Source organism: Toxoplasma gondii, chromosome XII (genome assembly GCF_000006565.2).
Source record: "Toxoplasma gondii ME49 chromosome XII, whole genome shotgun sequence".
Classification (NCBI taxonomy): domain Eukaryota; phylum Apicomplexa; class Conoidasida; order Eucoccidiorida; family Sarcocystidae; genus Toxoplasma; species Toxoplasma gondii.
Window position 1 is genome coordinate 6,330,482 of NC_031480.1, and position 11,159 is coordinate 6,341,640.

At 50.9% G+C, this 11,159-nt stretch overlaps 2 protein-coding genes across 2 annotated transcripts; one reads left to right on the forward strand and one right to left on the reverse strand.

The window, feature by feature from the left end:
- Positions 1-527: 527 nt before the first annotated feature.
- TGME49_278050 (proteasome subunit alpha type 1, putative) lies at positions 528-6,605 on the reverse strand. Its single transcript, XM_002370467.2, has 9 exons — positions 5,854-6,605; positions 4,443-4,554; positions 3,668-3,766; positions 3,152-3,279; positions 2,889-2,961; positions 2,322-2,388; positions 1,934-1,989; positions 1,342-1,385; positions 528-873 (listed from the first exon to the last, which is right to left on the reverse strand). The coding sequence occupies exons 1-9, from the start codon at positions 5,983-5,985 to the stop codon at positions 841-843; spliced, it is 744 nt and encodes a 247-aa protein (XP_002370508.1). The 5' UTR covers positions 5,986-6,605; the 3' UTR covers positions 528-840.
- A 188-nt stretch (positions 6,606-6,793) lies between these two features.
- TGME49_278040 (G-patch domain-containing protein) lies at positions 6,794-10,936 on the forward strand. Its single transcript, XM_002370466.2, has 4 exons — positions 6,794-7,598; positions 8,216-8,291; positions 8,493-8,597; positions 9,171-10,936. Exons 1-4 carry the CDS (start codon positions 7,492-7,494, stop codon positions 9,834-9,836), a joined length of 954 nt encoding a protein of 317 aa, XP_002370507.1. The 5' UTR covers positions 6,794-7,491; the 3' UTR covers positions 9,837-10,936.
- The last annotated feature ends 223 nt before the right edge of the window (positions 10,937-11,159 follow it).

Here is an 11,159-nt window from a genome sequence, read left to right on the forward strand (position 1 = left end):
ACGACACCAAACAAAATGCTTCATGACCGCCGGTGCCACTCGTCTGTGTGCGGAACCAGCGACGCGACCAGCGTCTTGAGCAGTCCCAAAATCATCTCAGAAACATTGCCAAGAAGAATCCACTCAGCTGTTCGTGAAGAACAAAGCCTTTCGGCTGTGCTCAACAGTCTAGTGAAATCAGGGAGATTGTCGCCGTCGACCAGCTGCGTAGTTTTCTCTTTTTCCTGAGAGTCTTTCTGTGGTTCACTGGACAGTTCCTCACTAATTTCTCCCCTTCAAGTATAGACACCTAAGTGAGATGTGCATGTGTGTTTCTCGGGAGGGCGGCTATTTGCGAAACTTCGAGGCGAGGCCTTCTTTCTTCCTTGGAGGACTTTGCGTTTCTCTTTGTCGTCACAAGCTAGGAGCTACGGACGGTGTCGAGACACCCGGACGACTTCAGATGGAGGAGGGTGTGAAGGGATCTTAATGCTCCTGGACAAAGGTTGGTGCTTCGCGAGCCTTCTGTTTGCGTCGCGTCTATATTTCACCCGCGCCCCAGTTCAGCGCGCGTATTCTTTTAAGGTGCAACACTGCACTTGTGTTCTGATACGCCAGCCTGAGACTCTGGAAACAGATGTCGGCCTTCATTCTCATCACGCGAAACGTCCAAAACAGAAACCAAAAGACGCCACCCACGAACGGTGAGAGACTCGCTTCACGACTTTCGATTCGGAAGGACGGGCGACGCAAAGGACCCTGCTGCAATGAGAGATTTTTTCAAACGGATTGGTCTTCAGCTTTCTCGATTTTGGAGTCTCCTTCAGTCCACTAGCCCACGCGTTCTCCTTCTCCACAGCCTCACATCTGGACGTCTTCACCAGCGGACTCCGCCTGAAAAGCCAGAGGCAAATTCGCAAACTCAACTTTGCCTACTGGACAGAACATACACGGTCAGACGTCTTAAAGACCATGCACACACATACAGTGTATCCCCGCGATCATGCATGCATCCAACTGTCAAGTGAATAAGTAAATATATGCATATACACAAGTATATATATATATATAGATATATATGTATGCATATGCGAGAAAGTCTGTGGCGTGTTTAGAACGGCGCGGTCTGCATGTGCAAGTCCGCAGTTCAAGTGCGAAGCATATTTGGAAGAGGCGAACGCCGCAGAGCGAAACCTTCCAACAGCGAGGAATTGTGCATCGTGAGATGAAAGCGCCGGAACGAGCGAAGCTGCATAGAGAGACGTCGGTTGAGAGAAACAGCAAAGGAAACAGCAGACTCGGCAAAAGAGTGAAGGGAAAAATGCCACTAGGTACAGTAAAAGCGCCTAACTCGAGGCTTACATTCAGCTTGTCCAGGAGACTCTGGACTTCATCGGTAGACAGTTCTGAGGGAGAGGAAAGCAGACAGGCACAGAGTGCGATCTTTGCGGTGAAACAGGAGCACAGCCGCAGCCGACCATATCAAGAGGACGATAAAGGGACAGATGGACAAGGCAAGGACTGTGCATCGGAGGGCATGACAGTTCGCGAACCCCCAAAGTAACGACAACGCGAGCCTAAGGCACTGAGAAGGAACTTTTCCTACACAAAGAACCGTGGGTCCCATGCACGGAAACACATACACGCACATGTATATGCATACACAATTATATATGCATAGATATACACATATATAGATTCAACGATAGGTAATAGAGTGCATGCACAGCAGCATGCATATCTGTAGAACGAGGAGCACGGAGGATTCGAGAGGCAAGGAAAGCGACAGACTGACGCGGACGCATATCTGGGGAAGGCACAAAGAGGAGAAGTCCTTGGCAAAGGCGAGAGCAACACATTGAGTGGAACGCCACTCAGACGCAAACGCAGAATCCAGTGGCGACGAAGACGAAAGTTAACAGGGAAGAAAATGGGGAAAAAATCTTTGGCGTACCCTTCCACGGTTGATTCTTGCCCACGATGGCCATGGAGACCGTGTCTGCTGTCAGCCTGTGAAAAACGCGAGGACAGTCCGAGGATCCATGGAGGAAGGAGAATCACAAATGCAGAAACAGGTTCTCTCGATCTCTTTCTGCCTCGTCGATTCAGAAGACAAACCTTGCTCGCCAAAAGCGTCGCCCCTCCAGGCACGAGTCTCTCTGAGGGAGGAGAGACACACACGTCGACACGACTGCATGCGCGAAGAACTGCGGAACATCTACGCGACATCGAGTTAAGAACCGAAGCCCGTCCAGACTGCATGCGTGTACCGAGTTTTACCGCCTGCGGGGGACCCAAACGTCGAGATGTTTTCCATTCCATTTCCTTCCGTCTCGACTCACTCAGCGTCGGCAGCGAGGGAGGCCTGGAGAGCCTTCATTGCATGCAGTTCGAGTTCCTCGGGAGAGACTGAAGAAACGCAAAGAAGCAGCGACTCGCAGTCGAGAGAGGTGCGAAGAGACGCCGGCCATGGCAGGACAGGGGACAGGCAGCCTTCCCGGCCTGCTTCCTTGTCGTGAGAAGCACAAGCGAGGACACAAGCCATACAACACGGAAGGGAGAAACGGGCGAAGGGCAGCTGCCGAGAACGCAGATCGAAACAGGAGAACAATACTGCAAGTATGAGAGACAGTCAAGAAAGTTGTTTTCTTCGTGACTGCTACACACAAACCACCCCACTGGACTGCTTAAGAAAGCGGAATAGGGGAGGGCGAGAGACTGCTACTCGGGAAAGCAGGAAGGGGAAGCACACAGCAGAGAAGAGCCGACACGCACGCGCTCGGCGCGATGAGATGGAGGAGGAGAAGAGACGCAGGAGAGAATGGAAAAAAAATCAGAATGAACGCGACCCCAATAACGGAGGGACGAAAGACAAGAAAAGCAAAGAAACAAGAAAACAAGAAACTCACGACCAGGGAAGTTTTCAAAGTTTCGCTCCAAGTAGGTTTTCGAAGACTGCGACCGTGCACCGAAGGCCATTGCCTGAGCAAGAGGAAAACACAGAGAACGCGCCTCTCGGAGTCATACGGGGTGTACATACACCTCGGGAAACGTGCCGTGCACAGAGTCAGGCAGGTGTACATACACTTGAAGATCGCGGCAGCGATGCGCTGAGTGGACTGCGCCAAGGGAAACGATTCTGCGTAACTCTGTTTCTTGAAACATCGCTTACATAGGACTCGAAGTAGTTTCCAGAGGGGCAAGTTTCAAAGAGGTGCGGACCAGCGTCGTCGTAACCGGCAGCGAGGAGGCCGACTCCGAATGGGCGCTTTCCACTTCTCTGCGTGTTCGCTTGCGACTCTGAAAAGGGCAGACACACATACAGAGAAAAGAGCGACGAAGACGACCTTCACAGCCGAATCCGGCAGAAGCAGGAGACGGCGAGGACACCGTAGCAGAGAAATACGCAGGGAGAAGAGAATAGGAGAGAGAGAGCCGCGATGAAGAGGGCAGAGAGGCGAATGGCAAAGAGATTCTAGAAGCAAAAGAAAAGATGAGAATCGAAGAGAGAAAAAGAATGGAGAGAGGAGAAACGGACGATAGAAACAGACACGGAGAGAAAGACCAAAGAAAGGAGAGAACAGAAATTAGCACAGCGGAGACTGCATGTTTTTGCCTGTGTGTGGCATTTAATTTCCGTTGATATAGTTTTACTTCTTCCTAGCATTTTTTCAGCCTCGTCGCTTACTGTCTGCCACCATGAGGACGAGACGGCCCACGGGGATCGGAGCATCGTAGACGTATTTGTGGTGGAAGCACTCGTTGCGCATGAAGTTACTGATCACCTCTAAAAAAATAAAATTTCAAAGTCGACAATTTTCTCTCAAGAAACATCTACACTGCAGTGCCTGACGCACTCCTCTCTCTAGTGCCTCACATGTATATATATATATATATATATATATATATATATATATATATTATATAGTGTATGAGCGTGTACGCATACAAAGTACATGGATGCATACGAATTTCATGAAAAGATATATAGATGTGATGTGTTTTATGTACGCACGTATACGCCCGGGAGAGGAGCATGCACACGGATGACTGCAGGGGTAAACGACTGACGTGAGCAGCTTTCGAAGGAAACATCGTCTGATGCAGAGATGTTCTGCGGGTGACGCGACCGTCTCTCCATCTATCCCTCTCTGAATCTATCTTTACATCCATCTGCTTTGAATATAACTCCAGACGATATGTTCTCCTCCACACTATGTGTGTCTGTGAATAGTTACTCATTCACGACTTCACACAAACGCATGCAACTGTAAGTATATCCGTGTACAAACAGTTATGTACATATATATATATATAATATATATATATATATATATATATATATATTTATATATATTGGTCGAGATTTGTATATATTTGTGGGTGGCATCGAGCCTGCAGAGTTTTGGAGAGGGTTTGGCGGGGCCGTTGAAGGAAAAAGGTTTGGCTTCGTTGACTCTCACTCGCATCTGCTGTGATGCCCGACATGGCGACGCCGACGTGATCGTCGATTTTGAAGAGTTTTTGGTGATGGCCCGCGAACTTCGAGACCGCGCGCTTGAGCGAGCAAAGGACCTGCATGCAGAGAAAACAAGGAACAGGACAGACAGCCTGTGGACAAGGCGGCGGAGAAGGCAACGAGAACATGAGAGGCCATGCCGGACTTTCAGAGACAACACACATAAAGACAACAGCGGCGGACAGAACAGGAGAAAAGGGGGGAGCGAGGGAGAGGATGCGAAAGAGGGGAAGAGAAAGGCAGGCGACAGAGGAGAACCAGAGAAAAGAGAGAAGACGAAGAAGTCAGAGACACGAGAGAGATAAACACAGAGTACAAGAACGAGAGAAGAGGGAACGCGAACGGGACTGGAAAGACAACAGCGGCGAGATCAAGACGGGGAAAAGTAGAGAAACGTAGAGACCGATAGAGGGAATGAGGAACCGAGGGGGTACGAAGAAATGGGGACTCGCGAAAGAAGACATGTATGTAAAAAGAGGTCTTCACATGCAAAGCTGAATGTCAGGACAGGCGACTGAACATGCACAAAAAAGAGTCCGACGAGACATCCAGTGAAGCGAAGAGGCAAGGCGAAGCTGAAGCAGAGAAACAGACTGAAGAACGTTTTCCAGGCAAAAAGCGAGAGAGTGTCGAGCAGAGAAAGACGAACAGAATATGTGAGGCTGCAACACACGAAGGGGAGACGGAAAATGCAAGGAAACGACGCGAAAGGGAGGAATGAGAAATGCGTTGCTGGGGACATCAGATCCACCCGAAGCGGCCAAACCACCGAAGAAGCGAAAACCACTTGAGAGAGTGAGAAAAAGAGAGCGAGAGAAGAGCGAAGCGCAAAGTGTGACAGATTTGCGAGAGAGAAAGGGCGACGGCACAAGAAGAGAAAAATGGTTTCTGGTCTTTTCACGAATCTTGGAGCCCGGTTAGACAAGAACAGCAGGAGAACGATAACTCAAAATCCAAGAAAGAACAAGAAAGAAGAAAAAAGAAGAAGAGAGAAGAAGAGAGAAGAAGAAGGAGTTCTGGACAGGAGGGTCGAAGTAGAAATCTTTTCGGCACACGATGCCTCTCCCAACGCGTCTGTCGTTTCTCGCGTCTGTCGTTTCTCGCGTCTCTCTCTCGTTCTCGCTTTGCTTCCTTTGTGTTGTTTTTTTTCCCTCTCTTGCTTTGTCTCGAAAAAGAAGACTTCAAACTAAGACGCGTTTCGAATAAAGATGCTGCACCTTCTTGTCGCGAAGGAGACCTCGCAAAGGAGAAAGACGCGTCCGCAGCAGTCTATGGATGCGTCGCCTCACAGACATCAACGAGGAGACAGAGAAAATGCAGAGGCGTCTTGGAATTCAAGAAAAGAGACGGCCTACCACATGTGTATTGGAGCGCAGTCCAACGCAGCAGGTGCCTTGCTTCACCGCTTCCATCGCATATTCCACTTGGAAAATCCGCCCCTGAGGGCTCCAAGTGATGCAGTCCGTGTCGTACAGATTGCGGTACATGCTGGCGAAAAGAAAAAGGAAAAAAGACAGGAAACGGGGGGAAAAGCAGGGGAAACGGACGGAAAAAAGGGGTGAAAACAGAGGAGGAGGAAGACACGGTACACCCTTGGCGAAGCTCGCAGCACTGGCGGTGCAGCGACGAAGAGAAGTCCGAGGAAGGCAGGAGTTCTGCCGATGGAGGAGAAGGAATCCGACGCACAAGAAAGAAGCAGAAAGGGGAGAAATGGAGCGCGATGGAATAAAAAGAGACACAGAGAGACGAAACCGAGAAGTTGCGGCGAACCTTGGACGGAGGAGGTGCAGCGAGAGAAAAAAAGAGGATTTTGACACAAAGGTACGAGAAAGCGAGCGCTTTCTTTCACTTCAGAGAGAGGAGACAAAGACAATAAAACGCAACAAGAGACAAGGAAAACACAGCTCCGAAATGGGTTGGTTCTTTGTCGTCGCTGCCTGCCTCTTTAAATTGTGTGTGTGTTTTTCGTGTGTATATCTACAACCTTGGCATCGTATTCGTTCCTCGGAAATTGCCCGCGTCTCTCTGAAAATCGAGAAACAAAACGGACAAGCTCTCTCTGAAGAAGACAGAAGCTGAGAAGTCACGACGAACTCTACGCTCCTTTGCGTTACACACTAGTCTCTGAGCAGTCTTCTCCCCCCTCTTCTCTCTTCTCTTTCTGTCAGCTGTCGCGCCGGTCCGGCCTTGGCCCTCTTCTCTCCCTGCGCTTTGCCGGCCTCTCCCTACATGCAGCGAAAAAGAAAAAGTGAGGAAGGGGAGAAAGAGGCGGGAGATTACACAGGGACGTTGGGTCTTTTCTGCTCGTTCTGCGATCGAATCTCGCGTTCTCTCTCCTCGCTTTTCTCGACGAAATCTGTCAATGTGGGGAGACGGTTTTGACCTCTCTCGCTGAACAAAGATAACATTGCATGCATGTTCTTAGCTCTCGATTTTCTGGTCGCGAAACGTCATTTTTGAATTTTTTCCTCAAAGTCCACCTTCTCTCTCCTCTTCTCTCTCTCACCGGCCTGACTCAGGTTGCGGCCACGGCGCGTTCGGCGAGAGTTATCCCCACTCTCGCCGTCTTGTTTGTTCCTTCCTCTCTGGCTGCTTCTCTTCTGAAAGTTACATGTCACCAGCAGCTGTTATTTCTTCTCGTTTGAGTCGGACTCGCAGTTCACTTCGAGCTTGTCGCCTGACTCACCAGGTCTCCTCGTCCTCCTTCCCGCGCGCTTCCCCGCTTGTCGTCGTTGTATGTTCATCTGCGGAGTCGCGCCTTCGGCCTTTCCTCGAGTCTCTTCGACTCTCTTCTTGAGCACCCGTGAAGAACGTTTCGGTGGCTCTGCAGTCTGGAGGCACTTACACTCCTGCGTCTTCTTTCCGAATTTCTCTTCTTCGCGCCTCGCCGTCTCCCCGAGTTTTTCCTTCGTCTCCTTTCGGGAGTTCGCAGTCGCCTCTCGGCCGTCTCCTTGCCCAGACTTTGCACTGCACAGTGCGTAGAAGAACGAAAAATGTCGAAGAAATTCTACGATCGCCTCCTCAAGGGCAGCGGTGTACAGTCTCGCCCGTTCCACTCTTCCTTCGGAGCCTCCATTCTGAAGAAATTTGGGTGGGAAGAGTAAGGTTCAGACTTTCCTTTTTTTCTTTACGCGTTCGAGTTTCGGCGCGTCAACTGCGCAGATGACCTCTCCCGTCTTTTGCTTCCCTACGTACTGCTCTCCTTCCTTCTGGCGTCACTCCTTCTCTCTCCGTCCGGCTCTCCTGCCGGCGAGGAGAGGGAGGCGAAGCCCTGGCGACAGTGGCGTGTACATCCGATACCTCTCGGCGCCTCGAGGAACTTTGCGCCTCCCGGCGAAAGGAGAAGAAACTTGTTTTTTCTCCCCTGCAGTTGGGGGAACTTCCCTCGGGATCGAGAGGGAAGGGTGGTCGAGCTCAAATCAGTGTCGGCATCAGCAGATGTGTGAAACTCCTGTCTACCTCGACACACGCATATACGCGAACTTTTAAAAACAGATAATGCGATGGACTTTGAAATGCTTGTTGATTGTCCACGAGGTCGTTTGTGCCTGTGCCTCAGCAGCGTCCTGTCGTGTATCTGCATTCGGATTTCTCCAAGTTGTCTGTCTTCCTCTCTCTTCCGTCGACAGCACCACGTTCGTCGGCTTTCTTCTCTCTCAGCGACGCGGGTCTCATTTGCTTGAAGACTTCTCCGACTTTCTCTTTCTCTTCTTGCAGAGGCCAGGGCTTGGGGCGCGAGAACACCGGCCGCACCGACTGTCTGCAGATCCGTCGACGCGAGGAGAATGTTGGAGTAAGCTGGCGGAGAGACTCCCAACGGAAACGAGTTCAAGAGAGAAGGAGACTTCCCTCTATGCATGTGCTGGTCGCTCGTGTGTGTGTCTGTCTGCCGAAAGCCGTCGTCAGCATTCGGCTCTGAAGGAGACAGCTATGGCTCCGGTGTCTCTTGGCCGCGGGTTCATTCCAGAAACGATTCGTTCTGCTTGTTCTGCAGCTCGGACATTCGGACGCGAGCGAGACGAAGGGAGAAGACCAGTGGAAGAATTGGTGGGACGCGATGTACAATTCGATGGCTGCGAAACTCAAAGACGGCAAAGGCGTGAGCGAGAATCTGACCTTTCTAACGCACTGATCGCGCCACTGTGCCTCTCGTCCCTCCTCCCCGCCAACGATTTCAGTTCCCAGGCACACCAAACAGAGCGACAAAAACTGGCTCTGTGCAAAGATATTCTGTCGTATATACATATAAGTATGTGTTCATATATATATATATATATATATATATATGTACATACATGGCAGGCATCCATACATATGTGTATGTGCGTTTATATCTGTGTTCAGACTCGTGGGTGTATCTCTATGTACATCTAACTCTTTCAGTTGAGTGACCCTTGTTGACAATTGTCGCTATGTACAACTCGGTTCTTTTAGATCCTTTCCTCTCTATTTCCCTGAGTGTTCGTACTCAGTAGAGTCGCATGCATCTGCGTGTAACTTACAAGGCTTCGAGGTTGTTTCTTGACGCACTGTCTCCCGGGCTGGCGTCGTCTTCTCTCCACATTTAGGTCGCTTTTCGCAGCTTCCCCTCGGAATGTTCTCTGGCACTTGTGTCTATGTTTCGTCCTTATCCTTCTTCTTCTCCGGTTTTTCCTCGTTTTCTGATTTTTAGGCTTTTCACGCGGCGACCGAGAGCGACTCAGATTCGGATTCGAGCGCTGAGGAGGACGGAGGCACAGACAGATTTCGGAGGAGGTCGTTAGTGCGTGTCTCACAGAAGCTCTCCCGACAGAAGGCCCCTGCGGAGACAGTCGGAGACAGTGTGTGCTCCGACGGGCGCGCGGAAGAGAGCGAAGGATCCGAGCAGGAGTCAACATCTGCAGAGACGCCCTCAACTTTGTCAGAGACTTCTCCAGTGGCTTTGACCGCTTCGAAAAGGACCGAGACCGCTTCTATGTCTGCTGAAAAGGTGAAGCAAGAGGGAGAAGCGGAGGCGCATCCGGCACCTCGAAAGAAAGAAAAGAAGAAGAAGGCGAAGACACCTGCAAGCGACGCAGCGGAGGAGGCCGCTGGAGGATCAGAGGCTAGTGCTGTCGCCGAGGAAGGTGACAAGGATGCGTCGGAGAAGAAGAAGAGAAAGAAGAGCCGCGAGTCAGAGCGCGAAAGCGAAGGGTGTGATGCGGAGCGTGTCTCGGTCGAGAAGAAGAAGAGACGGAAGGAGAAGAGGCAGCGAGAACAAACGGGAGACGGTGAAGAGGAAGTCGGGAGAGACGAAGGACAGGACGAACCGAGAGAAAAGGAGAAGAAGAAAAAGAAGAAGCACAGGGACAGCCGATGAGAAGGAAGGGCGAGGCATGTCGATGGGCGCGATGCTGCAGAGAAGTCGTATCTGCATGGCGGTGGCAACTTCTTGGCATTTCACGATGATGACTCGAAGGCTGCGGTGATTCGCATGTCGCCTGCCGTCTTCAAGCTCCCCAGGAGCCGCGTCGTCTCGCTGTGCCTCCCCTTCTTGTCCTGTTGTGTCCCGTCTGTTTCTTGTCTCTCTTCGCTTCTGTTCCTGCTTCGCTGGTCTGCCTGTCACATGCCTCTGTGTATACCCTCTTTTGTGCATGCACACTGTCAATGAAGAGCAACATGAACTGTCAAGAAGGTACACGCACCTTTTCGGTTCGTTTCTGAATGTGTTCTTTCCCTTGAGGAAACCCGCGTCTGGTTCTCGTTGAGCGTTTATGGTTTACCCTCGTCCTCTCTCTACATTTTGAGGTGGTACAGAGGGTCACCGCGATGCGCTTTCGATCGCAGCACGTACACTCCAGTACATCTGCCTGCGTATCTATGCGGGGCATTTGCTTATAGAGTGCATGTCTGCGCTTATATGAATTTGACAACACATCAGTTGCCCGATTAGCGAGCTATGGAAGACACGCCAGAGTAGGCGATGCCTGTTTCAAGAGCTGCAAACGTAAGTACGGGACGACTTGTGGAGACTTTAAACGCGGCTCTGATCGCCACCCAAGGCAGTCAAAACGTGGATCTCCTTAGGTGTTGCATGTATGCGGGGAGTCTTCGTGGACGTAACCCTTGACAGAATGTCTACACGGTAGAAAGTGTAGACGAGGCATTTAGCGCATCCGTGTGGGATAGCTCTCTTTTATGTGGTCCATGGTACATCCTGTCTCAAGGCAATTCCGTAGACTTACAGCGCTCCGAATCAGTAGCAGTCCTCCTGTGTGTCGAGGGTTTTTCACTCTACCTTGCAGGTCTCTCTGTCAGTAAACTGTGACAATTAGCGGGATGCTTATGCTGCCTGTGTAACCGTGTCGATGAACGGAAGCGCTCCGTTGGAGCTCTGGCACAACTTTTCTCCTGAAGGTGTGTGTTTCAGTTGTGGGGAGACTTCCACGGTCAAACACCTGACAGGATCCTCCGTCGCCCGAAAGCATCTCAGGCGTTCTCACGACAATGACGTGTGCCTTAAAAATATCTTCTGGCCACCCACGGAATTTTGCCGCTTCGGTGACTAAAGTCAGGAATCGGTGGAAATCGCTTTTCTGTAGCTGTCGTCTCTGTGTCCTCCGTGGAGCGTCGCGGTTCACAGGGAAGTGGGCCTTCTGCTGGGTCACACGAAGAAGATACCGAAAAGGCGAGAGCGCTACAG

What these genes read in the sequence shown, in the direction of transcription:
- TGME49_278040 (XM_002370466.2), top strand. Translation starts at nt 7,492, where the DNA reads ATGTCGAAGAAATTCTACGATCGCCTCCTCAAGGGCAGCGGTGTACAG. An exon ending in AAGAAATTTGGGTGGGAAGA is followed by an intron (nt 7,599 to 8,215) that starts GTAAGGTTCAGA and finishes CTCTTCTTGCAG; the next exon opens with AGGCCAGGGCTTGGGGCGCG. An exon ending in AACTCAAAGACGGCAAAGGC is followed by an intron (nt 8,598 to 9,170) that starts GTGAGCGAGAAT and finishes TCTGATTTTTAG; the next exon opens with GCTTTTCACGCGGCGACCGA.
- TGME49_278050 (XM_002370467.2), bottom strand. Translation starts at nt 5,985, where the DNA reads ATGTACCGCAATCTGTACGACACGGACTGCATCACTTGGAGCCCTCAG. An exon ending in GGGCATCACAGCAGATGCGA is followed by an intron (nt 3,767 to 4,442) that starts GTGAGAGTCAAC and finishes TTATTTTTTTAG; the next exon opens with AGGTGATCAGTAACTTCATG. An exon ending in TCCCTCGCTGCCGACGCTGA is followed by an intron (nt 1,990 to 2,321) that starts GTGAGTCGAGAC and finishes CGTTTTTCACAG; the next exon opens with GCTGACAGCAGACACGGTCT.